Source organism: Narcine bancroftii, chromosome 13 (assembly GCF_036971445.1).
Source record: "Narcine bancroftii isolate sNarBan1 chromosome 13, sNarBan1.hap1, whole genome shotgun sequence".
Taxonomy (NCBI): Eukaryota; Metazoa; Chordata; class Chondrichthyes; order Torpediniformes; family Narcinidae; genus Narcine; species Narcine bancroftii.
This window is the reverse complement of record NC_091481.1, coordinates 22,747,072-22,774,240: the sequence shown is the minus strand read 5'-3', so window position 1 is coordinate 22,774,240 and position 27,169 is coordinate 22,747,072. Positions and strand designations below refer to the sequence as shown.

The window sequence follows — 27,169 nt, the reverse complement described above, 5'->3', positions numbered from 1 at the left end:
TCCTCATAGAGTCCCTCAACCACCATAACTATTGTAAGCACATAGCAAGCAGGTTTCAAAGAAAATGATGCAGTATTCAGCTTTGAAGAGGGGCAGCTATGCCAACAAGTGTAAACATTTTACAACTGCTTGGTCAACTGCAGTGAGGCTATAATTTTAGTGGGGAACTCCTCAAACATCACCTACCAAGCAGTTGCTGTGGAGACCCAGACCAAGGCCACGCAAAGTCTATCATCTACAATCAGTCTCACCTGGTTCTGGCTGGACGTCTGGTATGCACCGCATTGGATTCGAAGTGCAAGTGGTTGAGGTCACAAGGCTGCAATGTTTAATGCCGTGTGTTAGTTGATAGGCTGAGTCATTTGTAATTTTTCATCTCATAACATGTCAAACTGTAAAGAACAAAATCAGGACTTCAGCCGCAATGAGGTAATGATAACCCACAAGAAGTATTAAATGTGAAATAACACCAATACCAGCATGGTAGGTGAATCTGGGTGAATTTGCTCTGCAGTCTGTTTCTGCATAAAACAGAATGAATTATATTCTATATAATAAATCAGAATGCAATTGTAAGTATAAGCCCTCTAAGGTACAATGAAAGTGTTAGCATATGTTTACTCGAAATGAAATTCAGTACTTTATTATAATCAATTAGCTGGAGCTTTCAAGGTAGGGATATCGTAGGGATTTCATGGTATAAATTAATGCAACTTACTTCACAAAGGCTTTCATTTGTTCATAAGCTAATAAATCCTTCATTGCTCAGTTTCCTTAGTAACTTACAAAATCTATTAAACAAACAGGTCTCCTATTAGATAAGACAGGCAAAACAAATCATAAAGGCAAATGGAAAAAAAGGGTCATCCTATTTTGATCCATTAAATATGTGTTGCATTGAGTTCTAATGGTCAAATGGACCCGCTGTAAAAGAAAAATGGTCAAAAGTACAGCATTGGAATTGTTTGCATCCAAATTTAGGTGTTTAAAGGGAACACTGCAGTTCCCAATGTGAGTCTATTCATCTTATGACAATACCTGCACACCAATCAGAGAAAGGAACTGGAAGGCTGATTCAATGAGACACTGATGTATAAAGTCTGGCATATCTTAATTTTGGTTCTTTCTATAAAAATAGATGACCCTGTCAGAGGTACTCAGGCAATCCAAGAAGAATGCATTGTAAAATATACAAAATATCCATTTCAGACCACAAGAGATTATTATTGGAACATTTACAGTTGTACTTTGCCTGGGTAAAATCAGGCAGGGTGAGTCTTCTGCCCAAAGGTGTTCTGTGTACTCAAAGAGGAATGACTATTATAGATCCAAACAAATAGATTGTGATCCATGCAATCTACAGGGAATAACATTCACATAATTGTCTTCATTCAGGTCACTGAGAGTAGGGAGAGAAAAATGTAACAAAGCTGCTTGTTTTGGAGAAATAAGCTTAATAAAATCAACTTTTGTTGAATGTATCACTTACCTACGAGTGTCTGTATCTGCAGCCTACAAAAGGGGACAGGACACACAAAATAGAGCAGAGGTCCTGCAACCATACAAAGCATAATTCATGATTTGGGAGGAAGTTTATAAAATGAAGCAAGAAAAGTCACGCACTTCTTAGAGTTCTTGCCTCAAAACAGATCAGACAATACCTTTTTACGGAATGACGTTAAAAGATTGTGATTCGTTTTAAAATTTGTTTGGAGTCCTTGATCATGACCAGCAGTAGCACAATGTGGACCTCACGCGCAAGGAGGTGGGGTACGGGAGGACAGAGAGGAGGAAATTAATGAGCAAATCATAGCTCGCTTTTTATACCTTGTATCCCAAACGGCATGGGTTGCCGGTGAAACGTGGTTAATAGCATTGCTGAAAGGACCCAAAAGTTCAACAACAAAAAGAAATAGACTGAGAATGAATAGAACAAGTTGGAGAGTTTCTGGTAGTTCGTTGTCTTGGTGTCATTTCATTTTCATCAGTCATCAGTAAATGCATAGCAACTTGAAGCAGGCCAAACCAGTTAGTACCTCCCTAAAGAACTTTAAAAACTGATATCATTAAAAATACATACTATAGTAATAGCTGAGATAGATGAAAGGTCACATACAGGTGAGCTTATGTTAGCTTTGTGCACAAAAGAAGATTAGGCAAATTACACAAAGATTTCAATATGAAATGCAAGAAAGCAGAGAAGCTTTTGTTAAAACGATGACTGGCATAGAAATGGCATTGGAAACCTGATATAGAGATGATTAAAGTTTCACCGCTCATTATTTATTATTGTACACTACTTCATGAAAGCATTAATGTAAAAAAAATCAATGAGAAACCTAATTCCCTTACTGCTTGCAAGAAAACAACTTGTTTTGTCTACGCTGAATCTGCAAAATAACCCAGGTCAAGTTAGTGTCAGTTGCTGGAATAAGCTTCACCTATTTTTTCTCTCTGTCTTCAGACGAAATGGCATTTACAGTAAAGAACAAATTATCCTACTTTTGAGTGATGTTAGTCGTCCCACAGAAAGCCCCTTGATGTATTAAAAGCATCATTCTGATGAGAGAGTGGGTACTCACCCCCTGGGCCCTCAAGTTCACCAAAAAAAAAATCTATCTCTCTATAGTTTTATACTTACCATCTCTTTTTCTGTCTTAGCATTTTGAGGTAATGTAATGTATATTATTGCAGCTGATCTATTGAACATACTTGTTTGACTGCAGGAAGTAAGAGTTTTGGTGCATTGTGTATATATATACACAACACACTCACGCACACATATTAATCCATTGTATTTCTAAAAAAAATATTTTTTGTCAATGTGGCAGATAGATGGGTGGGCAGTGAAGGAAAACAAGCATAAACCAGACCAGTTAGAAATTAACCTAACATGAATAAAACTAACTTTGTGAATCTCTCTCATTTACATTCATTCTTTCTCTGTTCAAAAAGATCCATCAAAAAGAGTCATGCATGAAGGCATGTAGGCTTTTGTTGAATTCTGCCCTTTTTTTCTCTCTTTGGTCTAAATCAATCATGAAAAATTTCTGTTCTTTTTTTAAAACCACTTGTCATCTGCTTTTCCTTCAGCTGATCCACAGCAACAGAAAGACAATGGAAAATTGCAAAGGTAGTCGAGGGCTTGAAAGAGCATTGAAGAGCACAGACAAGAGGTTCCTCAGTGGGTGTTTGGTGATTGAGACCATGGCATGTGCAGAAGACATATGAGAAAGCTGAGCTGAGGGAGGGTCCATGAATATTGAGGCTACAATGAAAGGAAGAGATTTAGATCAAAATGGGGATAACACCTACAAAGGCCTTTTAAACTGTTGAGCCTTTGAAGTGCTTTGACCCTGGCACCAGATTAGCCTAATGAAGGGAAACCTTTCCTTCATCTACTTGCTTTGGCAAACCAGAGGCCAGGGCTCATCTGCAGTGGGAAGAGAGATGCCTGTGGTTAGCTGATGTGGATTGATCTGATGATATTGGTGGGGGTGGGGGCAAAGAGTGTGAATTAGATTTTACAGGGATGGGGTGAGTCAAGGTAAGGCTTAGCTACAGAACAACGGGACGAGGGGCATCGAGTGGAGGAGCTGGCCATCTAATCGGAGGGGGGTGACTGTCTCATCAGGGATTGCGATTGGGTAGTGGTGGGGATTGAGAATGGCATTCAGAGGGTGAAGTAGGGGGAGATGAGAGGGGGTCATGAGCAGTGCAGCTGGCACAGGATTTTTTAATGATAGTTGGCAAACCAAAGAAGAGTCAGGTCTACTTGGGCCAGATTCTCAGTGATGGGTTAAAGTATCGTCCTCTCGGTTGACTGGATGCAGAATGGCCAGTCCCACCAGAATGGCTGGATGCTGTTGACCCATTCACACACCTCTGGCAATTACTGAGGGATTGAGCACCACTGGACTGAGGTGTCATTTAATTTAAATTTTAATATTTAGACTTACAGTACTGTTACAGGCCCTTTTGGCTTAATGGCACTCAATTGACCTACAAACCCTGGTATGTTTTGAATGGTGGGAGATAACTGGAGCACCAGGAGGTTACCCACACCGACACAGGGAAAACGTACAAACTCCTTCACAAACAATTGCCCAGGGATGATGGGGGGGAAGTGGTGTGTGTGTGTGTGTGTGTGTGTGTGTGTGTGTGTGTGTGTGTGTGTGTGTGTGTGTGTGTGTGTGTGTCTGGCAATAAACTGATTCACTGTCTACAAAAGATAGAACATTACAGCACAGTTCAGATCCTTCAATCAACCATCTTTTCCTGCCTCATGTAGACCTTCTGCACAATAGTCTATATTTTTCCTAACCTCACACCCATGACCCTCTTTTCTTACATCCATGTGCCTATCTTAGAGTGTTTAAAATATTTCTGTTGTACCAGCCTCTTCTATATTAGAGACTGGACACAGACTGGGAGATTGCTTCATTAAGCACCTCAATAGCGGGGATCTCCCAGTGGCCACCCATTTCAATTTCCCACCACCCCCCCACCCACTCCCTTGCCAACATGTCTGTCCATGGTCTCATGCACTGCCAGATTGAGACCACCTGCAAATTGGAGGAACAACACCTCATCTTATCTGGGCACTCTCTAACCAGATGGCATTAACATCGACTTTACCAGTTTTTGTTAAACACCTTCCCCTAACCCCCACTTCTCCCAAATCCTCTCCTCTAGCTCTGCCTCTCTCTATCTCTTTCCTTTTCTTTCAGACTCCTTTCACAGAGCCAAAATCAATTCTCACCTTTCCCCCTATCATATCCAATTAATGCCTTTTGTATGGACTCCTCCTCCCTCCCATTCTTCCCCCAGCCTTTAATTCAGAGGCCTGTCTATTTTCACTCACACCCCGAGGAAGGGCTCAGGCCCAAAATGTTGGTAATATATCTTTACCTCCTATGGATGCTGTGAGACCTACCGAGTTCCTCCAGCATTTTGTGTTTTGGCTACAATCCACAGCGTATGCAGACTTTCATGTTTTGTACAAGCCTCCACCACCATGTCAGGCAATGCACCCACCACGCTCAGTGTAAAAACTCACCTCTGACATCTCTGATGTCCCTCAGCTCATCATATAAAACCTACTTCATTGCAGGGTGTTTGCATGTATTTGCACACAGCCCTCCTGCGGTGCAGTCTTCCAACGGTATTCAGAAGTAACAGTAATTATTTAAAACCTTCCACAAAGGACCGATTCGAAGAAACAAATCAACCTAGGCAGATGGAAAAAGTCAAAATCTCTTTATTTTACAATTTTGCTTCTCTGTACTGTGTTTCCAGTGTTTTGCAGTAAATAAATATGATACATCTGTTCTTTGCTTTTTTTAAAAAAAAACCAGCTTTGTCATAAATTTTTTTTTAAATCTTGTTTTAAATTGTGCCATGAATAAAATTGCATTAAAGGTAAAAGAAACTATCTGAATAAAACCAAACAATTTACTACAGGAGATGAGTCACAATTATACAAATGGGAATTGTTCTGATAGTTTCTGTTCAAACCAATTTAAAACCAAATCTACAACAGTACTAATGCCAAAATATTCACAGGTATTCAAATAAAAACAATCAAGTTTGGTTGACAAAACCCTTACCTCCCCAGTGAACCAATATACATCTTCGAACTGCAAAGAACTCTCAAACACACAAGTTCAAGTGCATGGTTGAATGGAGGAACAGACTCGGTTTGATTCCTCAATTTTTTTTCCAGTAACTTTATCGATGTAGTTATACATTCAAATTCTATTTTCTCATAAATCGTTACAACTTTCAGTAGAAAACAAATGTATTTTACAATATTAACACAAGTTCAAGTAAAATTGTGCAATATTCCCTTTATAAAAATTCAGATTGGTAATTCAAAGGATAAAATCAACAACGTTAACCATGTACAAGTGAGTTCTTCAGAAGTACTGACTTACAAAATATATAAAAGTATCTATACATCTCAGAATTTTGTTGTACAAAATGCATTCATTTTAAGACTATCCCCTTCTCTCCTAGTGGCAAATGGAGAACACCAGCCGCACAATGCTGATGTAACAGACACTGCCACCAATGTATAGCACCTATGCTGCTCTAACTGACTAACCTTTGACCCAAAGACAGAGGCCAATGGTTTTCAGCTGAGATAACTGTCTTACAGTCTTTGAGATTTGTCTACTTCCTCAGGATATCCAGTCACACCGCTGAACTGCCCGAGCTGTCGCACGTCCTCTATATTTTGGCACATAGCAACTGTGCCATTTTGCATTCCACAGACATGCCTGTCCTTCCAATTCCATTCTTATTTCTTTTTCGACATTTTGCAGGCCTTGTCTTCCCCTTTGTGGTCATTCCTCTTCCTGTGCATGAATCTGCTTTGCAGAAATTCCGGTTCAACACACCATAGCACACTTGGAAGGGGGGGAGGGAAGTCTGAGGTACACAGGAATTGGCGACGCCAATGGTGAGAATTTTCACGAGTCCAATCATTCTTCTGATCTCCTGATGGGTCAGATTGAGGTTTCATTACTTCCTCTGGACGGAAGGAAAGGAAGGGGAAACATGCAGAACCATGGTTATGCAGAACTAACAGGCAAGTTCAAAATGAAAGCATGCAGTTTTAAATCACAGAGCTCAAACCATGGAGAAAGTTAAAAACAATCTTTGCAGTCATATTTTAAAAGTGTGAGGGCTCAGTATAGTTAGTTCACAAAAACAAGTTACGTCACTAAGTTTGATTTTCTCACAGGTTAATGCTGTAAAACTCCAGATATGAAGGTTCCTTTTCTGCATTCAGAGAAGCAAAATTTCAATATACTACCCCAAGTTAATTTGTCTTACATTTACTAAAAATTAAATTGGACCATGCATCTCTATACAGATTGAATGTATACACTTATATTGTCTTACTCAAATGGATTGATTGTTTTATAGAGACCAGTTAATGGAAACAAAATCAGCATTTCCATTACATTAGCATACTTCAAAACTAAACTTATTAAAAAGTGAAATAGTTTGAATTGTAAAAAGTGTTGGGTTAAAGTTTAATAGAGCATGCAACTTGCAATACTTCATTCATGACAGCTTGAATCAAAGCACAATATATAGGGTGTACAAAATTCAAACAAACAGGAGAAGGATGAGGTTATCAGGCCCATCTCACCTTCTCTCCTCATTTAATATCATCACAGCTGATCTGTGCTGGCCTCAGTTCCTTGTCTAGGTAATTTCTCCAAATCCTTCCTTGATCTATCAAAGATTTTGCCTCCTCCACGTTCAAATCTTCTGATTAACCATTTCCTCCACTCGCCAGAGCAGAGAATTCTACAGATCCACCATTCTCTTTAGTAAAGAATTTCTATGTACCTCCATTTTAAATGACCAGTCCCTTGTTCAAGACATTTCCAACAGTGAAAACATCCCAACGTCCATCCTGGTCAAGTGCACACTTCGGATATTATATGCTTGAATAAACTCCAAGGAATAGTCCCAAGCTATTTACTTAGTTTCTTGTCCCAAACTATTTTGCATGTCATTCCAAAAGACCATCAGCAAAATTGACAGAGTTAGTATGACACAGTGGGATACCTTTCTAAATTAAAGTAGTTTTAGAATATTAAGTTCTTTCAGCAAAATGCAGCCTCAATAATTGGCACTAGGAACAAATTAATACCACAATCAGACCAAAAACTATATCCTGAGGACACCGGAAATCGGAACATTGGAAAAGTTACAAGCCAAATAAATTTTTAAGATGCAGAGGACGGGTTATGAATGGGGTAATCATTTCATAAAAGGAAGATTTTGAAAGAGAGGATGACTAAGTGACAAAAGAGATCACAGAGTACTGCAGATATGAGAATTCTGAGATTAAAACAACAAGTATCGTAGGCACAACTGGTTAGGCAGCATCTGGGAAAATGAATTAATAAAGCAGTGGGGCAGAAAGAACCTGAATAAGACTGAAACCAGGACCCTTCACATATTCCTTCAAAGTTTGGACCTCTGGATCATCCCTTCGCCACTCTTCTCAGTTGGACAGAGTTCAGTGTGAGAACAACTTCAGCCTGATGAGGGACAGTGGTGCTGGAGGGGAATGGGCTGGGTTTCCCATTCAAAGCTGCAGCAAAGGGCTCTCACGGGTAGGGTTGGAAATGAGAACTGGAGCACCGGTTGAGGCAGTTGGGACAAGAAGATGGAAACGGGCGGGGGGAAAAAAATCAGTGACATTTTCTGATGTTAAAGGCCAATGACCTGCAACAGGAACTCCGTTTATTGCTGAAGATGGTGTCTGACCTGCTGAAAATATCTACAATCTTTTGTTCTAAAATCATAATGAACCACAGATAAGGTCAATTTATTTCCTTGCAATAAAAGGTCTAGTGAATGTGACAAACAGATATATGTAGAGTACACTAAAGTTATAGCCTTGGTGGAAAACAATCTGCTGGAGGAACTCAGCAGGTCCAGGGGGTCATCAGGGGATTGTCGACATTCTGGGTCAGAACCTCTCATTCAGAGGGGAAATATTTGCTGAATCTCCTTTTCGTTAATTTATAAACTTTTCACAGAATCGTGCAGATTCTTTTCATTGTGTCAAGACATTGAAGAAACCATTATGCCCCAAAAAATATCTTGCCACAAACTGGATTAATTTCCTTCAAAATTTTTTTGTAATGGAACTACAGGAATTCCAGAATTTGGGCCAACAGAATATGGCTCACAGGGGTTGGGGTGAGCCCAGCTGACACAGAGCTTTTGTGGCTCCAATAATTACCATCCCCCACCCCCACCAAAACCGCACTGACGGCAAATGCTGATGAGTAAGTATTTCAGACATCTCTCAAGGGCTCAGGACAAAAATGTTCAATCTTCTTTTAAGGAAGCATCCTTTGCCTTAGTAAAGCCTTTACTGGAGTAATGACACTGGATTAGTATATTAGTTACTGCACTTTAATTCCAGCTAGCTCTGTGGTAGAGTAATATTACAGGCTCCATCAAAATGAAGGGATTATTAATAAAATGCACATCATCATGTTAAAGAAACCCTCCACACACTGAGAGTTAACAGAGGGATAAGGTAGGAGAGCCAAAGTCTATACACCAATAAACATTAAACACAGGAGTAAGAAAGTTCAAAACAAAATGGGGGAAAAACACAGATAGCAGTAGCTCAGGGCAAATCCAAATGCACAGTGAGGGGCAAGACCTTGCAGAACAGAGAGGCCATGGGCCCAATGTGGGTTGTGTTGATGGATTGGGAATGCCATTTGACTGGAGAGGAAGGTGCAAGTCAGCCAATCTCTGTCGTCTCAGTCAGCAGTGGTTCTGCAGTGAAGTGTGAAAGTACAGTTGGATCCAGCTCCGTCATTTCAACCTCAGTTCCCTCTCCTGCCAACCTCCGCCTGCACGGACACACGCACACAGGTCTTGCACTATTCGCCGACAAGACGTGTACATGGGAACTCCAGCTAGATAGATGACCGATCATTCTATTACATCTATTTCCAGGTTAGTCACCCCCTTTGGGGTGGAGGAAAAAAAATGGAAGGGAAGGGAGTCACCCAGGAAAATAAGTTGAAAGGTTTTATTAAAGATAAGGTCCACAGGTCGTTTGGCTTTTCTGAAGGATAGTCTGTCTCACAGTATTCAACAACTAGATTAAGTAGCCAATTTTAACAGCTATTGCTTGCTTCAAGCTAGAAGGATTGTCTCGTGCCTGTGAGGTTTAATAGCATGGTCTAGTCACATGCCTCTCCTCGGCATTTACAGGTTTGGCAGTCACCTTATGCTGCTTTAAGAGATTCTAAATAAAAAACAAAGTCCTTCAGGTGCTTGGTTTAATGGGGATTTTCACTGCTAGGATACAATTATTAAAAAGGCCGGAGAAGATTAATTTATATGGTAATTTTTAAAAAATTATTAACACAGAAGAATGTCACCATTCTGCAAGAAGATCATTTTAAATAGCCCAGCTGACACAGAGCTTTTGTGGCTCCAATAGATTACTGAGTATCTACACCACCCCCACCCCCACCTAAACCCCACTGATGGCAACTGCTGACGGGTATCCTTTTAAACTAGCAAGGCTGAAGTCATCAAGCAAAACATGTATAAATCACACAGAACAATTCCCACAGCAGGCCAAGAAGTAAAGAGTACACTTTTAGCCATGTGAAATAAACACAAAAACATACAAATAAAATAGAAGGCACAATCTGAGATAACAAACAAAATAATCAAAAAGCTAAAACAGAAGCCCTCTCCAACTTTTCCTGGTTCTGCTGCGGGGTTCATTGTCCTGAAGTGAAAGCTGCTTCTCTCTCCGACTCAATACTTGCAGCATTTTCAGTTTAAATCTGCAAGTCAATGCACTAAGTGCTCAAGGGCTGTTAGAAAGAATGGGTTTGATGGATCTAACCAATTATTTTTGGCATCAACATACACTAATCATCATTTCAATTTAAAAAAAATTATGTTTATTATGCAAATATTAAAGATCTACTGGCACGCTCACAAACTGAATTTTTAAAAAAAGATTTCCATTTTTGGCAGGATACTTACTCCGAATCAGAAGTGTCTCTGTGAGCAGTGCTTGTGCCCGTTCGAATGGTCATGGGTATTGGCACTATCCCATTTAACTGTTCTCTTGATGGCTGCCGGCTTGGCTGCTTTATCAATATCCCTGTGCCAGTGCGTGCGCCATCACTGGGCATTATTGAAGACGTCTGTGAGGCAATGGGTGTTGCTTTACAATTGGAGAGTTCGTTACGTATCTGATTTATCCGGTTCTTTTCTTTTAAAGGGGGCGGGTAGGTGACTTTGTTTTTAAGTATACCTGCAGTGGAAAAGAATACATGTATACCCAGGTACTTCAAAGTGCAAATTTAAAATTTCAATGAAAGGTATTTTCAAACAACTTCATCAAAAATTAAACCCATCTTTACTTTTCCATCATTTTCTTGGTCTTTAATCATCCTCAATACCTATGACTAAGTTTATATGAAACCAATCTTTAAAAGTCTGGGACGTCCAGCTTGTAGGAGGGTGAGGCTGCACCAAAACATTCACTTTGGTTCCTTAAGGCCACGCAACCATGAAACACCCAGTTACAGTCATACTGTTTTATTCTCCTCCAAATTCTACCTCTAACCCTCAGTTGCCCTCAGGACAACATAAAGTAGCCAACAAATTCTACCTCTAACCCTCAGTTGCCCTCAGGACAACTTAAAGTAGCTAATTATCCTACCAACTGATTCCTCTTTGTGATGCAGGAGGGAACAGAAGCTCCCCAGGGAGAAGTGGAAGCTCCCCACAGATAGCATCAAGGTCCAGATCAAACCTGGGTCACTGGAAATGGGAGGCAGCAAACTCTATCAGCTCTGCATGCAACTAATTTCTCCAACTATGAATGGATGAGCAGAGTATTTGATGACCTCAGGGGCACATTCAATTGTACTGATAAGGCTTGTTTTGCGCTGTTGCATTGCAGCTACATTACTGGGTTAGCATCCAGAAGCCGGGACCATTGATTCAGAGACTGGAGTTTGAATCCCATTCAGGCAGCTGTGGAATTTAAATTCAAGTAATCGTACGAGTATTGAATAAACAGCTGATATCAGTAACAGTGACCACAAACATCTTGGATTGTGTCCCAAAATCTCAACTGAAGCCCTTCGAGGAAGGAAATCTGATATTACTCAATCTTAGATTCTAGATCAGTGGTTTTCAAACTCTTTCTTTCCACTCACTTTCCACTTTAAGTAATCCCTATGCCATCGGTGCTCTGTGATTGTTAAGGGATTGCTTAAGGTGGTATGTGAGTGGGAAGGGAAGGTTGAGAACCACTGCTCTAGGCCCAATTGTTACTGAAATATTTTGCTTGAGAGAAATTATAATTGGCCCATTTCCTCTGGAGTTATGAAACAGTGCACATAACGAGTCAATGAAGTACAATTTGTGTTCTGTGATTAGTAAAGGATTGATTAAGGAGGTATGTGAGTGGGAAGAAAAAGTTTGTAAACCACTGCTCTAGATGGTTTTCAGCTTCCTCTATTCAGGGGCATTTCAGGATGGGTAATACATTTGAATTGGCCCAAACAAAGTCACAAGCAGAAGATTTCCAAGGAGAGACTTGGGTGTAATTATTTTAATTTCCAACCTAAGTGATGACAATAGGATTTTTTTTCTAATGGTAACTGGGTTTCCTCAGAAAAACTTGTTCTATATTAACTCAACCATTATAAGCATCATCAGGGCACTCTGATAGGTGACAGTGGGTCAGTGATCACAGTGGCAGCCCAGCGAGGGGCTCTGCAGCTGAAGGACGCACACAGGCCGTTAGCTGTTGGTGGCGTGTGAGCAAGGAACCCACACTGGCTACAGGCTGCTGGTGACAAGGTGAAAGGACTCACACCAGGATGCTGGTGAGAACCAGAGTTTGGAACCGGGGGTCAAGAGGATGCTGAAGTCAAGAAGAGCTCCTGAAGGGCCCTGGGTGTCAGAGGTTTGGATCCAGACTCTGGTTGACAATGGTTTGAACTGAACTAGAGTCTTCTGTGGCTGTAGAGGTTGGTGGGAAGGTTGGAGGCGAAACCAAGGTGACGTTGTGGGGGGGGGGGGGGGAGACTCTCTTTTTATTTTCTTTCTTTGACTGTAAGGGGCACTGGACAATGCTAATTAATGCTAATGGTGAACCTTTCTTTGCCTGTCTTACAGCAGACCAAAGACATTTTCATGTAATGTTACATTTCTGTTTTATTAAATGACAATAAATAGAATCTGATCAGTTTCCTGCACAAGCATCCTTTTACTAAACAAACATCACAAATCAACAATGGATTAACCTCATTATTTGGAGACATATGGCCCAAGATATCGCCTTTGTTTTCAGGATTGACATCCTGCTCCTTTCCAAATGCACTCTGTACCATCCAGTTGATCGACTATATATTGATATATTATCACAACATTGTACTTTCACTTGAGAAAAGGATATTGCATAAAATTTAATCTTAATTTCAACTGAAATAAATGTCAGAGATCATTACATGTTTGTTATGACACAGGAGGAGGTCATTTGGATCTAAGGATTCACATTGCCTCAAAGGTGAAGCAAACCCCTTAGTCCCACTAAGACACTATTTCCAAGATGTGCTTATTCTCTCTCACATACCGATGGACAAAACTTTTTTTTGTTGACTTAAATTAAGCAGCAATTTAAAGTAGCCAATTAAGCTACCAGCATGTCTTGGGATTTTGTGCTGGGGGTGGTATTCATGGGAAAACGTACTCTCCACACAGACAGCACCCAAGATATGGAGCAGCAGTGTCAAGTGCTGTGCCATGGTACTGTCAAGACTTTACAATGAATTTATAAGCTCTACAAATTTGCTGCAATAATTTTCCGTTAAATAGATTTGAAAATCTTCTGGTAACAGGGGTAACTGGTACCTTCTCTAAGTAGGTGGAGAAATAAGGGAACATGTTTAGTCAGACTTCACCCACCTAGTTCTACAAGTATTTTGGGTGGGTCATCCACACTCTTGAAACAGCTCGCAGGATTTATGGGTTTCACCCCATTGGGGATGATTTCCTTCTCTGCAACTGTAACACGTTTGATTTTGAATCTTCCATGAATGAATGATTTAGACAAGAATGATAACCCCATTTCTCTCTTCAAAGGTGCTGCCTGACCAGCTCAGCATTTCCAGCACTTTGTGTTCAGATTTCCAACATCTGCAGTGTTTTGCATTTCAATCTCCATGCAATCATTCAGACCTGGAGAGGCAAAAGGCTAACCAGCTAACTACTCAGACCACTGCCACACCAAACCTGCACCGTGAATGTTCAATTAGCAACTAGGAGATCAGTTAGGGTAAAGGTTTCATTATTGTCACATAATACTACATTTAGAATGTAACATACATTAAATTCTTTAACTTTGTCTACCATAAGGAAGATAGAGTCGCCACTTTGTCCAGCTCCCCGCACAGAAATGACCGCGTCCCCTGGTTTACACGACCAGTGTTCTAACCACTGAACTATCGGAGCCTCTCGTCTTCCTTCCAATATCCTAGTTGGGAAACATTAAACTCACCATTGTAGCACCACTGTTCCAGAGATGTTCCCCCTGTTCAAAACCTTAAGAGGAACTTAAAGGCAAGCCTGTGCTATATCCCATTTGATCTTAGGCAACCAAATAAAATGCTATGTTCAGCATAAATTGCTTTCAAAGACAAAAAAAATTAATTCTTTAAACTTCAAAATATTTATTTACATATTTTGTTTTGCACTTTTGTTTCTTGAAAAGAATAATAATATTTTAAACCCTGTTGAAGGATAATGAAATGCTTTTGCATTTTGAGGGGAATACTTGCCTTTTCTTTGCTCTGGATGTGGATTGGTGTTCGGTTGTGGCCCAAGTGGAATTTCCTTTTCTTGTGGCTCGCCCTCATTTCCCCTTGGGACATCTCCACAGTGATTGTTTTCTCTGTGAAACTCAACATTGACTTTCGTCTCCACCTTTAACTTCTCGGGTGGTCCGTGGTCCTCACTGTCACTGGCTGTTGTACATTCTGCCGGCCAGTACTGTTTCCCGTGATTGGGCATGGGTTCACCTGTCGAGGGAAACAGGCCAAAGCTGAACTGGCAATCCAGCTCTGTGTGACCCAACCTCACAAAACAGGCAGCGTTCAAGTTTCAGAAATATCGCTTCTGTGCTTAAAGAAAGTTTAATACGAGCCTCTGTGAAAAATCTGCATTGTTCACTTTATTAACATTACTTCCAAATATGATTTGTTGAGATTCTGTATCACAAGAAATTAAATACTTCTGAAAACAAACCTCCATCAGAGGGGCATCTTTGGATATTGCAAACCTTACAGGGGTAGTGTGATTAGTGTAACATCTAGTGTAACGCTATTACAGCACCAGAGACTTGGGTTCGAATCCCACACTGTCGGTAAGGAGTTTGTATGTTCTCCCCATGTTTCCTCCAGGTGCTCTGGTTTCTTCCCACCCCTCAAAAATGTACCGCAGGTGTAGGCCGATTGGGTATAATTGGGCAGCATGAGCTCGTGGGCCGAAAGGGCCCGTTTCTGTGCTGCGTGTCTAAATTTAAATTTAAACTACTCAGCCTGATGGTAATCGGGCAATGTTAAGCACTTTTCACATTGGTTAACCGGTAAATTGGCAGTTCAATGAATCAGTTCAAAATAGCATTTTTGCCTTTACACTGGACCAGTGTTACCCAGCTCTCTGCGCCCTTTCACACTCACCACCCGCACCCCAGAGCAAAGAGGCACCTATCCTCCAGCAGTGATGGTCTGCCTCCCTTTCACACTGGGCTAACCGGAACGCCGATTCAAAATGAATCGGCGATGATACGCCCTCCCATGGCAGTTCATCCCCAGGCCAATCTCACGCCTGTGGCCAGTTCACAAGCATTCACACTGGCACATTAACCGGTAGATTGGCAGTTTATTTCTGGATTAAAGTGCCAGTGTGAACGGGGCTTCAGATTCCCTCTCTCTTCCCTGGGCAGCACAGTTAGCATAGCCGTTAGCACAATGATATTATAGCACCAGCGATACCGGTGCTATCTTGTATGGAGTTTGTATGTTCTCCCCGTGTCTGAATGGGTTTTCTTCTGGGCTCCGTTTCAAAATGTATGGAGGTTGCCGGTCAATCAGGGCATTTGAGTGTCGTGGGTCGGAAGGTCCTGTTATCGTACTGCATATCTAAACTTTAAAAAAAATAGAAATAAAGCTTTGCCTTTAGATTACCTGATCTCATTTATCAGACAGCTAATTAATCTCAGAGAGCGAGAGAAATGCCAGGAGGAGAACTCTCCTTGGAAAAGCAGAGTTCCAAAGCGAGACACTAAGCAGCTCATTATTCCATTTGTGAGCTATCACTTTTCCACCGTTGTGCCTTACCCTTTGGTGTACTGTGCATGGGATTTCTTTCATTGTTTTTGGGTGCCCCTTTTTTCCATTTGGGGTTCGGCACTGCTTGAAATTCATCTTCTTCACTATCTGACGAATGACTAGAAGCATAGGAGCTGCTGTGATCATCTTCCAGGGAAAGTTCACTGTCAGAATCAGAGTCGGAGTCTGGGAGAAAGGAACCATGAATAAGGAAGACACATATACACTGCTATTAGTATTCACAAATTTGGCTGACTCTTAGCCATCATGTAGAGTAGAGTCTCACAAGAGTAACAGTGACTTGATACACACCAAATCGAGATCAGGCCTATGAACTATTTATTTTAAATAAATGCTTGATATCACCAAATTAAATTCTGCTGCTAAACTTTGAAAATAATTACTTAAGTCTGAATAGATTGCTATAAATATCACTTGATTTTAAAATGGATTTTCCTTTATGTCAATTGTTAGAGTCTCAACATGGACAAAGGAGAGACCATAGACTCCAGGAGGAGCAGGAATGACCATCCTCCATTGCACATCAATAGCTTAGTAGTGGAGAGAGCAGAGCATCATGGAGTCCACTTAACAAGTGACCTATCGTGGACACACATCTCCTCACTTGTTCAGGAAGCACAATGGCAACTGAACTTCCTGAGAAGACTGAAGTGGTTAAGGCTACCAGCCACCATCATGTTAACCTTCTACCGGAGCTCTATACAGAGCAACCTGGCTGGTTGCATCTCAGTCTGGTACAGTTGCTATAGAGGACTGGATCAGAGGTCAACCTACTGGACCATAAGAGTGGCTGAGAGAATCGCTTGGGTCTCTCTCCCCACCCACCACCAAATCGACATGATCTACAAGGATCGTTGTCTGAAGAGGGCATGCAAAGCCATTAAAGACCCCTACAGGACTATCAGATCCAGCACCACCAGGCTGGGCCGTGAGAATGCTGAACGACCAAAGGCCGCTCACACTAACCATCTGAGACTTCCATATTCATGAAACTGCATCTATTTATTTACTTATATATTTGAAAGCTTTATTGTTTATTTATTGTTTGTCTGGTTGCAAGTCTGCATATTTCGCACTGAGGACCGGAGAACACCATTTCATCACGTTGAATTTGTCCAATTGGATGATAATAAACTTGAACTCGTATTTACTCTGTATCAGAACTTTTTGGTTTCCTGAATATTGCCAATGTGTTTAAATAGATAATTCACAAAGTATCCATTTTGGAGAAATGGATTATCAGACTGTGTAGACAGAAGAGCCTTACCATCAGATTTCTTTATTTTTTTGTGGAATATTGAGGAATCTGGTTCAGTTTGCCCAACTTCTGCTCGGCTTGACAATAAGCTCACTCTCTGAGCTTCATCTCTGTAAAAAGACGTAAACCTTTTAGGTAGTAATGCAATTTGGCCAAAATTAGACAAGGAACTAAGTTTGAGGTTATGACTAGTTTGCAAATAGATTTCCTTGCCTCTGTTTCAAGCAATTCCATGAAATGGTCTTCTCAAGAAAAAGGTCAAAGGCAATGACAATCTACGTTGGAGAAAAGGCAGCAAATACAACTTCCTAAAGACGAGAGGTTCACTCACTTTGGCAACACGAAAGGACTCCACCCAGTATTTCAGAAGAATAAGGGAATGGCAGAATGCAGCAGATTAACAGGAAAAACAATAGTGAGCAATAACTGATGAAAACCCTATCACCCTAAGCCAAACCCATAGTAAAACAAAGTGGCTAATGACCCAAAAGTAAAATGAAAACTAAAAAGAATCCAATATTAGCTACCTTCTCGTGGAATTGTACTTGTAGTTGCCTGCAGAAATTCATAACTTAATTGATTTTAAATTTTACAAAAACAGAAATGTGGTCTTCACTAGGTCCACCTGAGCACTTTTATCTTGCCATGTAATCATGCTTTGTAGTCCTCTGTACAGTTCAATGCATTTTAAAGCAGACATTATTTTATACAGACGCAATATTGCAATTGAGTTATAAGCTAGCAGTATTCCAAATAAATTAATACAGCCTCAGGGTTTACTTAACTTAAAATTAAGCATTTTTTACAATTAACATACAGTGCCATCATCACATTTTCAAGAATTTGCAAGTCTCCATGCGTGTTTAATTTTAATGAAAATTGCAGATAGCTATAATAAGTTGGGCAAACGAAAGTATGATCAAATAGATATAGAACCATAGAATGCTACAGCAGAGAAAACAGCCCATTTGGCCCAGTTAATCTCCTGAGTCCCACTGACCTGCTCCCATTCCGTAACCTTCCATCAATGTACCTATCCAATTTATTCTTAAAACACAAGATCGAGCCCACATTCACCACATCAGATGGCAGCTCATTCCACACTCCACCACTCTCTGTGAAGAACTTCCCCCTAATGTTCCCTCTAAACCTTTCCCCCTTTAGCTTAAAACTATCACCTCCTGTACTTATCTCCCCCAATCTAAGTGGAAAAAACTTACTTGCATCCTCTCTGTCTGGACCTCTCATAATCTTGTAAACCTCTTCGAAATCTCCCCTCATTCTTCTTCGCTCCAAGGAATAAAGTCCTAATCTCTTTAATCTTTCCCTGAAACTCAACTCCTGAAGACCTTCCCTGAAGTTAGGCACCCAGAACTGCGCACAATATTCCAAATTTGGCCTCACCAATGTCTTAAACAACTTCAATATAACATCCCAGCTCCTATACTCAATACTTTTATTTATAAAGGCTAAGATACCAGAAGCTTTCTATATAACCCAGTCCACATGCGTCGCCACCTTCAGGGAATCTATATTTCCAGATCTCTCTGAGAGATATAGTGCTTGAAAGATTACAAAGCCCAAGCGACCATAAAATTGTTCAAATTAAATGTTAATAGACCATGCAGTTGATCACATTGGTCTAGCAGGATAGATCAGAGTCATGCACCCTCCACCTGATTACCTGATGCAGCTATTGTGGCTCTTGGCTGACCTGACAGTGCTCTCCATGGAGGCTGTGGACTCTCCAATGGCAGTGCGATACATTCGACCCTCATCCACATATGTATTGTTACAGTTGAGTGATCGCTAGGAGAGAGCAGAATGCCACCCGCTGTTTAGTTCAGTGCTCTTGATTTGTGCTACCAGCAAAGTTAGTTAGTGGCTTTCAGTCAACAAAATGATGAGCATAGGATGATCCAGAAAGAACAAGTAAAATAACAAAGCTGGAGAAACTCAGCATGTCAAACAGTGCACTTCATATAGCAAAGATAAAGATACATAACCAATGTTTTGGGGTTGAGCGAAACGTAGGTAGTCGCTTGAACAAAGTTGTCAGGGAGTTTGGGGGGGTGGGAAAAGAGAGGAGCACAGGGTTGGGGGGGTCACTAAAGAGTAGGTGGGGGGGGAATGAGAGGGTTTGAGGATTGGAGGGGTGGAAAGAAATGGGGAGCTCAGAGGGGTTGAGTAGGGAGAGGTGAAGGGAGTAGGGAAGGGAAAGGAGTGGTGGTGGTGGGGGGGGGGTGAAGATGTTGGTACTACCTGTCGTGAACTAGAAGCAGTATACTTCAATGAGAAATAAGATTTTGTTATGAACTCTTTTCAACACTAATTTCTAATACATTAGATGACGGAAGGGATCTACCCGACTTGATTTTGTTCTCTCCTCTTCTCAATCCCACGGAAGATGGAATTGTGGCAAGATCAATAAGGCCAAAAAATAAGATTTCAATTGATCCTTAATTTTTCTGGACTTAAATGAATATACCACATATTTTGGCATACAAATCGAGTCCTGAAACCCAAAAAAACTCCAAAAAAATGGGGGTTGACTTATATGGTGGTTGACATACACTGAAATATACGGTAGACTCAAACTGCTCAACTTCTCTACACAATTTCTCCATCCATGGGGGAGTTCGCAGTCTGTCTCCAATAATCTTTGCTTCAATAAAAAGACCAAATCTGTACCTCACCAGTGTCTTATGCAGTTGTAAGACACCCCACCCATGTGCGTTGAATACCAACATTCCATTAGCTGTCCTAACTACCTGCTGCACCAATATGCCAGATTTCTGTGGAGTGGCGTGGTGGTTAGTGCAATACCTTTACACCGCTAGCGACCAGGACCGGGGGATTAGAATCCCACGCTGTCTATAAGGAGTTTTAACGTTCTCCCCAAGTCTACGTGGATTTTCCCCACGGGCCTCTGGTTTCCTCCCACCGTTTGAAATATACCGGGGTGTAGGTTAATTAAATGTAAATTGGGTAGCATGGGGTTGTGGGCCGAAATGGCTTGTTACTGTGCTCTAAGTCTAAATTTAAAAATTTTAAATTTAAATATACAAAGATTCCCAAATCCCTGCAGCTTTCATCTCCATTTGAATAATAATCTATCTTATCATTCTTTCTCCTAGGTGAACAATATTTTTCCACATTAAATTCCATTCTGCTCTCAAATCAATATGATTTAAAAAAATGAGTAGGCCAAGTAGATGGGACCCTAGAATGTACGTAGGAGAAATCTGCATGTTTCTAGAAGTCTGGCACACCCCAACAGTACAATGCATGTGGTCTAGTATTCCCTGGCCTGCGTGTTCCTGGAAATCTGGCACACCCCAACAGTACAATGCATGTGGTCTAGTATTCCCTGGCCTGCGTGTTCCTGGAAATCTGGCACACGCCAACAGTACAATGCATGTGATGCAGTATTCCCTGGCCTGTGTGTTCTTGGAAATCTGGTACACCCCAACAGTATAATGCATGTGGTCTGGTTCCCCCTGCCAAAAACACTGTGTGCCAAACTGCAGCTCATTTACTGTCAGGCTTACCACAACTGTGGTTCTTGCTCCACTCCCATATTTCATCAGTGGACACAATTAAGCCACAACGAACATCTAAAGGTCTCGTTTCTCACGCACTACCATGTACCACAGGTCACTGACTGACCCACAGACATGAACTTACACTAACGATCTGGAAGAGGGGACAGAGTAGTGTATCTAAGTTCCCTGATGATACTCAATTGAGTGGAAAAGCAAATTGTGCAGATGATATGGAGAGCTTGCAGAGAGATATAGATAGGCTAAATGAGTGGGCAAGGGTCTGGCAGATGGAGTACAATGTTGGTAAATATGAGGTATCTACTTTGGAAGGAAAAATGGAAGATCAGACTATTATTTAAAAGGAAGGCGATTGCAGCATGCTGCCATGCTCAAGGGAGTGCTTGTGCATTAATCATAAAAGGTTGGTTTGCGGGTGCAGCAGGCTATCAAAAAGGCAAATGGAATGTTGGCCTTCATTGCTAGAAGGATTGAATTTAGGAGCAGGGAGGTTATGCTGTCAGCTGTACAAGGTACTGGTGAGGCCACATCTAGAGTTAGCGTAGAGGAGGTTCATCAAGTCGATTCCAGAGATGAGGGACTTAGCCTATGAGAAGAGATGGAGTCATCTACGATTGTATTCACTGTAATTTGGAAGATTGAGAGGGGATCTTATAGAAACGTATAAGATTATGAAAGGTATACAGATAAGATAGTAGTTGGTGCTGTTTCCATTGGTGTGGGAGACAAGAACCAGGGGATGTGGCCTCAAGAGGGTGATGAATCCATGGAATTCTCTGCCCATTGAAGCAGTGGAGGCAACCTCAGTAAATTTATTTGACAAGGTTGTATAGATTTTTACATAGTCGGGGAATTAAGGGATATGAGGAAGAGGCAGGTAGGTGAAGATGAACCTATCAGCAGATCAGCCATGATTTCATTGAATAGCAGAGCAGGCTCGATGGGCCAGATGGCCAACTCCTATTTCCTATGTTCTTAGGACATAGAAGAGGCAGCTTCAGGAACAGGCCTTCCAGTCCATTGAAGTCTGCGCCAACCACAATGCCACTCTAAACTACTCAAATTAGTCTGCACGTGGTCTACATTTCTCCATTCCCTGCCTGATCACATACCTGGCTAAATGCCACATAAGCATCACTATTGTACTTGCTTCTCCCCTCTACAGGTAGCATGTACCAGGCACCTACCACTCTGTGTAAAAAGTCTTGCCTCATAAATTTCTTTTAAATGTTCTCCCTCGCACTTTCATGCTGAACTCACTAGTATTTGACATTTTGTCCTGGAGAAAGATACTGACTGTCCACCCTATCCATGCTATATTCACCCCAACACAAGGATCAGCAATCTTCTCTCTTTAGAAAGTACAGCTGTGTAATAAAATAGTTTTATTCCATACAATGGTTAGAGACCAAAGTATTTTCCAAGTTTCCGAGTGACATATGCAGTTTTGAAATGTAATGCAGCACAGAAGTTCAGAGCTTGTTTCTCTAATTCTGAGATTCCCCTAACCCTATGCTAAACTGCTTCCCAGTACAAAAATTGAATACTCCTTCTCTTTGGACTACATTTTGCGTCTAGTGTTCTACACTGGTCTATGAGAGTCCCATGACCTGGAATGGTGCAGAGAAAAGATCCTTCTTGGACAGGCATGTAGGAAACAAAGAAAATGTAAATTTGGCTTTTCGCTAGAGTTAATGCAGGATTTCATAGGTGGTCATAATGAATTAAATTGCACAGGCCAGCTAAATCTACAACAGCCCTTCGCTTTGCTAAAGGGGCTGAAGAGAAATCTGGTGAACGATCATGGCGAGGGTTGTAGATTTCGACCACAATAAGAAGTGACCAAGATACTTAAGATAAGGGTATAGAAGTCAAGGGCAGAATTTTGTTCAATAGGGAGTTGTTTGCTGGAGGGAACGTGGAGGGTGTAATAGCATCTTCTGACTGAGCTGAGATGGGCTGAATGGCATCTTTCATCTTGTGATTCTGTGAACCCAGAAAGAAGCCTGCCAATGTTCATGTGTCAGACCTGAAAAAACTGTAAGTGGGTTTGTGATGACTTTACAATCTTAATGTGGAATAATGAACCTCTGTCGATGTGCCAATTTTGAGCTAAATGTGCTGAATTAAATAGAACAAATACTAAATTTGCTCAGCCTTCAATACCTTTTTTCCCCTCAGTGCTGTTCAGAAGCTACATAATCTAGGCCTCTGTACCCTACTCTGCAACTGGATCCTTGGCCTTCTCATTGGAAGATCACAGTCAGTATGACTTGGAAAGAACATCTCCTCCTCACTGACTATCAACACAAGTGCACCCAAAGGATGGGCGCTTAGCCCACTGCTCTACTCATTATACACCAATGACTGTGTGGTCAGGCACAATTTGCCGATGACACCACAGTTGTCGGCAGAATCTCAAACAGCAATGAGATCAGTTTGTTGAATGGCGTAGCGACAAGAAAGCTCCACATCAGCAAAATCAGGAGATGATTATGGACTTCAGGAGGAAATCAGGGGAACATGACCCAGCCAAGAACATTAAATTCCTTGGTGTCAACATATCCGAGGATCTGTCTTGGAGCCTCCAAGTTGATGCAATTACAAAGATATACTCTGGTGAGGTGTCTGAGATTGTTTGGTATATCACCGAAGACTCTCGTTAACCTTTACAGGCATACCGTGGAGAGCATTCATGCTGATTGCATCACTTCATGGCATGGAGACGCCAACTCTCAGGACAAGAATAAACTCCAAAGGGTTCTTAACTTGGCCTGTGACATCACAGGCACCCGACTTCACTCCATCGAGGACATCTACATGAGGCGGGGGTCTTAAAAATGCAAAATCTCTCCTCAAAGATCCCCACCACCCAGGCTATGCCCTCTTCTCTCTGCTGCCATTGGGGGAAAAGGTACAGGAGCCTAAAGACGAGAACTCAGCGACAAAAGGACAGCTTCTTCCCCGCTGCAATCAGATTCCTAAAGACAGTGCCTTTCTTATTATTTTAATTTTTATAGTAACGTCATAAGATGGTTATAATATGAATGTTTGCTCTATGATGCTGCCACAGAACATCGAATTTAATGACTTGCTCATGACAATAAATACTGATTCTGATCTATTGTTTAACTTTGGGGTTCTGAAAGATAGGCCAATTATGGTTACAGTCATAACACAATTCACAAAAATGTCAATTTAATATCTGAACTATTTTTAATTCAATTTATGCAAAGAGCGTTAATACTGTTGATACCGTTCCTAGGGAACCAGATTATGTAGTGTCTTTATCGGGGTGAGAAAAATCTGTTCAGTGAAGATTTGCATATCATAACAATTTGGAACGCTTCAAACCACATTCCTTTTCTGAGCACTTACAGATAAAATTGTAGTTCTGGTCAGTGCTGTGTCATCTGGATGCTGTTTCTTTCCAGTAAATATGTCCTTCAAAGCTTTTTGAACTTCTTTGTTGAAGATACAGTGGCAGAAGAAAATGAAGAGACCCTGAAATCACAGAGAAATTAACTTGCAATGACTGAAAAAAAAAGCCAGAAAGCTTCTGTTTAATCATTCCCAATCAAATCCAACTGCATCGTGCATGCTGACCCACAGAGCTATCTTAGTGATAGCACCAATGGAACTACTGAAGTGGCCTTATAGCTGCTGTTGCCCTTATGACTTTTAAAAATTTATCCACCTATCACCTTCCATCATTTCCTCACTGGTCATAAATGATTGGGCTTCCCTCTATGACTGAATAGTCGCCAACGCTCACTCTGTTGGACTGAATATGAAGAATGGAGTCAGTTAAAAAGAGTCAACATCTGTCCTGGAGCCTCCATGCTGATGCAATCACGAAGATCTCAGGGCAAGAAAAAACTCCAGAGGGTTGTTGACTCGGCCTGCAACATCACAGGCACTTGACTTCACTCCGCCGAGGACATCTACATGAGGCGGTGTCTTAAAAAAGCAGCCTCTATCACCACCCAGGCCATGCCCCCTTCCCTCTACCACCATCAGGACAAAGGTACAGGAGCCTAAAGAGGAGTGCTCAACAGCACAAGGACAGCTTCTTCCCCGCTGCCTTCAGATTCCTGACTAATCAATGAACCAAAGACACTGCCTTACTTTTCAGGCACTATTTATTTTTTTTGTATTTATTAATGTAAGATGGTTACAATATGAATGTTTGCTCTATGATTCTACTGCATTACACCAAATTTTGCAGCGTTTATGACAATAAATTCTGATTCTGAAGAGCTTGCTTAAAGATGTGCTGGTTACCTTGACCTCATCTGCTCAAATCCAATCTTGCTTTTTCACTGGCCTCTGGTAATATTTTTTGTTCAGCGACCACAGTCTGACAAATTTAGTTTGTGAGATGATAACAATTGATGAACTAATGTGTGTTCATAAATATGTCTGTATCTGTGCCTTATGTGCAATGATCCCACTTTTTCAAGCAATTGCATCCAATTCTTTCCAATGTTACATGGCAGGAGAATTTCATCTTTACAAAGCATATCAAAATGTTAATTAAATTGTAGGGCATGGTAAAAATGTTAGCAACTGAAAAATCAGTATCTAATTTCATTTCTCTGCTTATTACATTTAAAAATATCATTAGATTTGGTGAGTGTAAATGAAGAATTGCACATTCAACACAGTATTAAACAAGTTCTCTATTGTTCCTGTGCAATGGAATTGGTCAGATTATTGCTTACGCATCAAAGCACAATGAGTCTAATCTGGTATCACATTGGAATTCACATTACCATCTCAATTTAACCTTTGTACTCTTGTGAATAATGACAATTATGACCAGCTCCTTATCAAGTAGCAAAATTTGAGCCCAAAGAAATATTTGCAAAGTGCTTGAATAGAAAATTTTAAAGTTAGTAGCACATCCACCCATCGTAACGTACAATCTACAAAACATGAATTTGTCCAGTTCTGATTATCAAGCTGCTTCTTTGCTTTAAGTGGTTTATGACAATATTGCAGCACATTTGCCTTTTAGGCAAATATTTCTGATAATTTATCTTGAACAATGGATTCCAATGTAAAATGGTCTTTCATGTGATGACTAATATGTCAGCGTGAGACGAATGAATAGGAGTGCTTCAGTGGCTTAAATTCACCTCAGCCAAGCAAACTCAGGATATTATACAAGTCAAACTGAGGTGAGCCGAACAAGATTCTTGTAATTCATCCACTGGAAGGGGGCTGAGCTAATTTCCGGTAGGTGGAGACAGTATATTTATGAACAAAGATTGATTATTGACTGTTGAAACACTGCAGCACGTGCACATACAATCACACTAACATTCTTTGAAATTTTTCACCCAAGTAATCTACATGGCTACTAATCATGTGAAAGAAATAAACATAATAATTTCTCCCCTCCAGTGGTGTTATGTCATGTCAGAGCAGCAGCAAGGCTTAATCTTACCTGTAGACAGCTGAAAATAGCAAACAGATAATGGAAGGTCATGGTGTCGTTGTTGACTGCCATCAGCCCCAGTAACCAAGTGGCACTGATGAGAAGTAGGAGAAGAAAAGCTGTTCTCAGACCAGATCTAAAGGAAAACATGTGTGTTAGTCTGAACACACAGCAAGGGAAGGGCTTGAAACTCATCAAACAGGTCGCGTTTTCATTTATCTATGTTACTTCACCACTATTATTAGAACGCTGTGAAATGAAATGTTAAGAATCGGTCTCATCGAGTGATTTCCTGTAAAAGCTGAATTATCCATTTCCTCTCCACAGCTGTGTCATCTGCAGTGGGAAGTCTTCACACTAAAATATTTCTATTGTTCTGAAGGTTTATAACCTCTCAATGTTTTCAGTCCTCAATCTCGGTGATGCCTCTCCTTGATTTCTACTCCTTGGTTATAATAGTACTGAATTTGTAAAGTAACAACGCCAATACAGGTAATGGGTCCTTAAAACATAGGAACATAGGAAGTAGGAACAGGAGTAGGCCAAAAATGGCCCATCGAGCCTGCTCCGCCATTTAATACGATCATGGCTGATCTAATTTATGACCTAACTCCTCCTACCTGCCTTCTCCCCATATCCCCTAATTCCTCTATCATGTAAAAACGCTCAATCACCTCACACATCACCCAGCGGGTCCTGCTCATTCTCCTGCCATGTTGGCAGATTCATACTCCAACTCTTAAACTGTATCTTCCTCCTGGCCTCTGCCCTTCCTGACCACTGTTCCTCAACTATGCTGTTCCGTCTGGCTTTATAAAATGTGCTACACACCAATGTGGTGCCTGCGAGAAGTTCTGTAAAGCAAGACTAACGGTCAATCTGAATAAAGCTGTGAAAGATTTTCTCCTCCGCAGAATGCAAATTAAGCCTAAATTAACCTCAAGGATTCGACGCT

The 27,169-nt window shown here is 41.0% G+C and overlaps 1 protein-coding gene across 1 annotated transcript in view; it reads right to left on the bottom strand.

The window, feature by feature from the left end:
- Positions 1-5,281: 5,281 nt before the first annotated feature.
- The window catches only part of celsr1a (cadherin EGF LAG seven-pass G-type receptor 1a), a gene marked incomplete at its 5' end in the record, with an annotated part of 257,770 nt that continues 235,882 nt past the window's right edge, over positions 5,282-27,169 (bottom strand). The window contains 8 exon segments of the mRNA XM_069909385.1: positions 5,282-6,534; positions 10,564-10,837; positions 14,379-14,618; positions 15,939-16,115; positions 17,218-17,318; positions 18,893-19,017; positions 24,150-24,275; positions 26,224-26,350. Of these exon segments, the coding sequence (XP_069765486.1) occupies positions 6,510-6,534; positions 10,564-10,837; positions 14,379-14,618; positions 15,939-16,115; positions 17,218-17,318; positions 18,893-19,017; positions 24,150-24,275; positions 26,224-26,350 (1,195 nt within the window).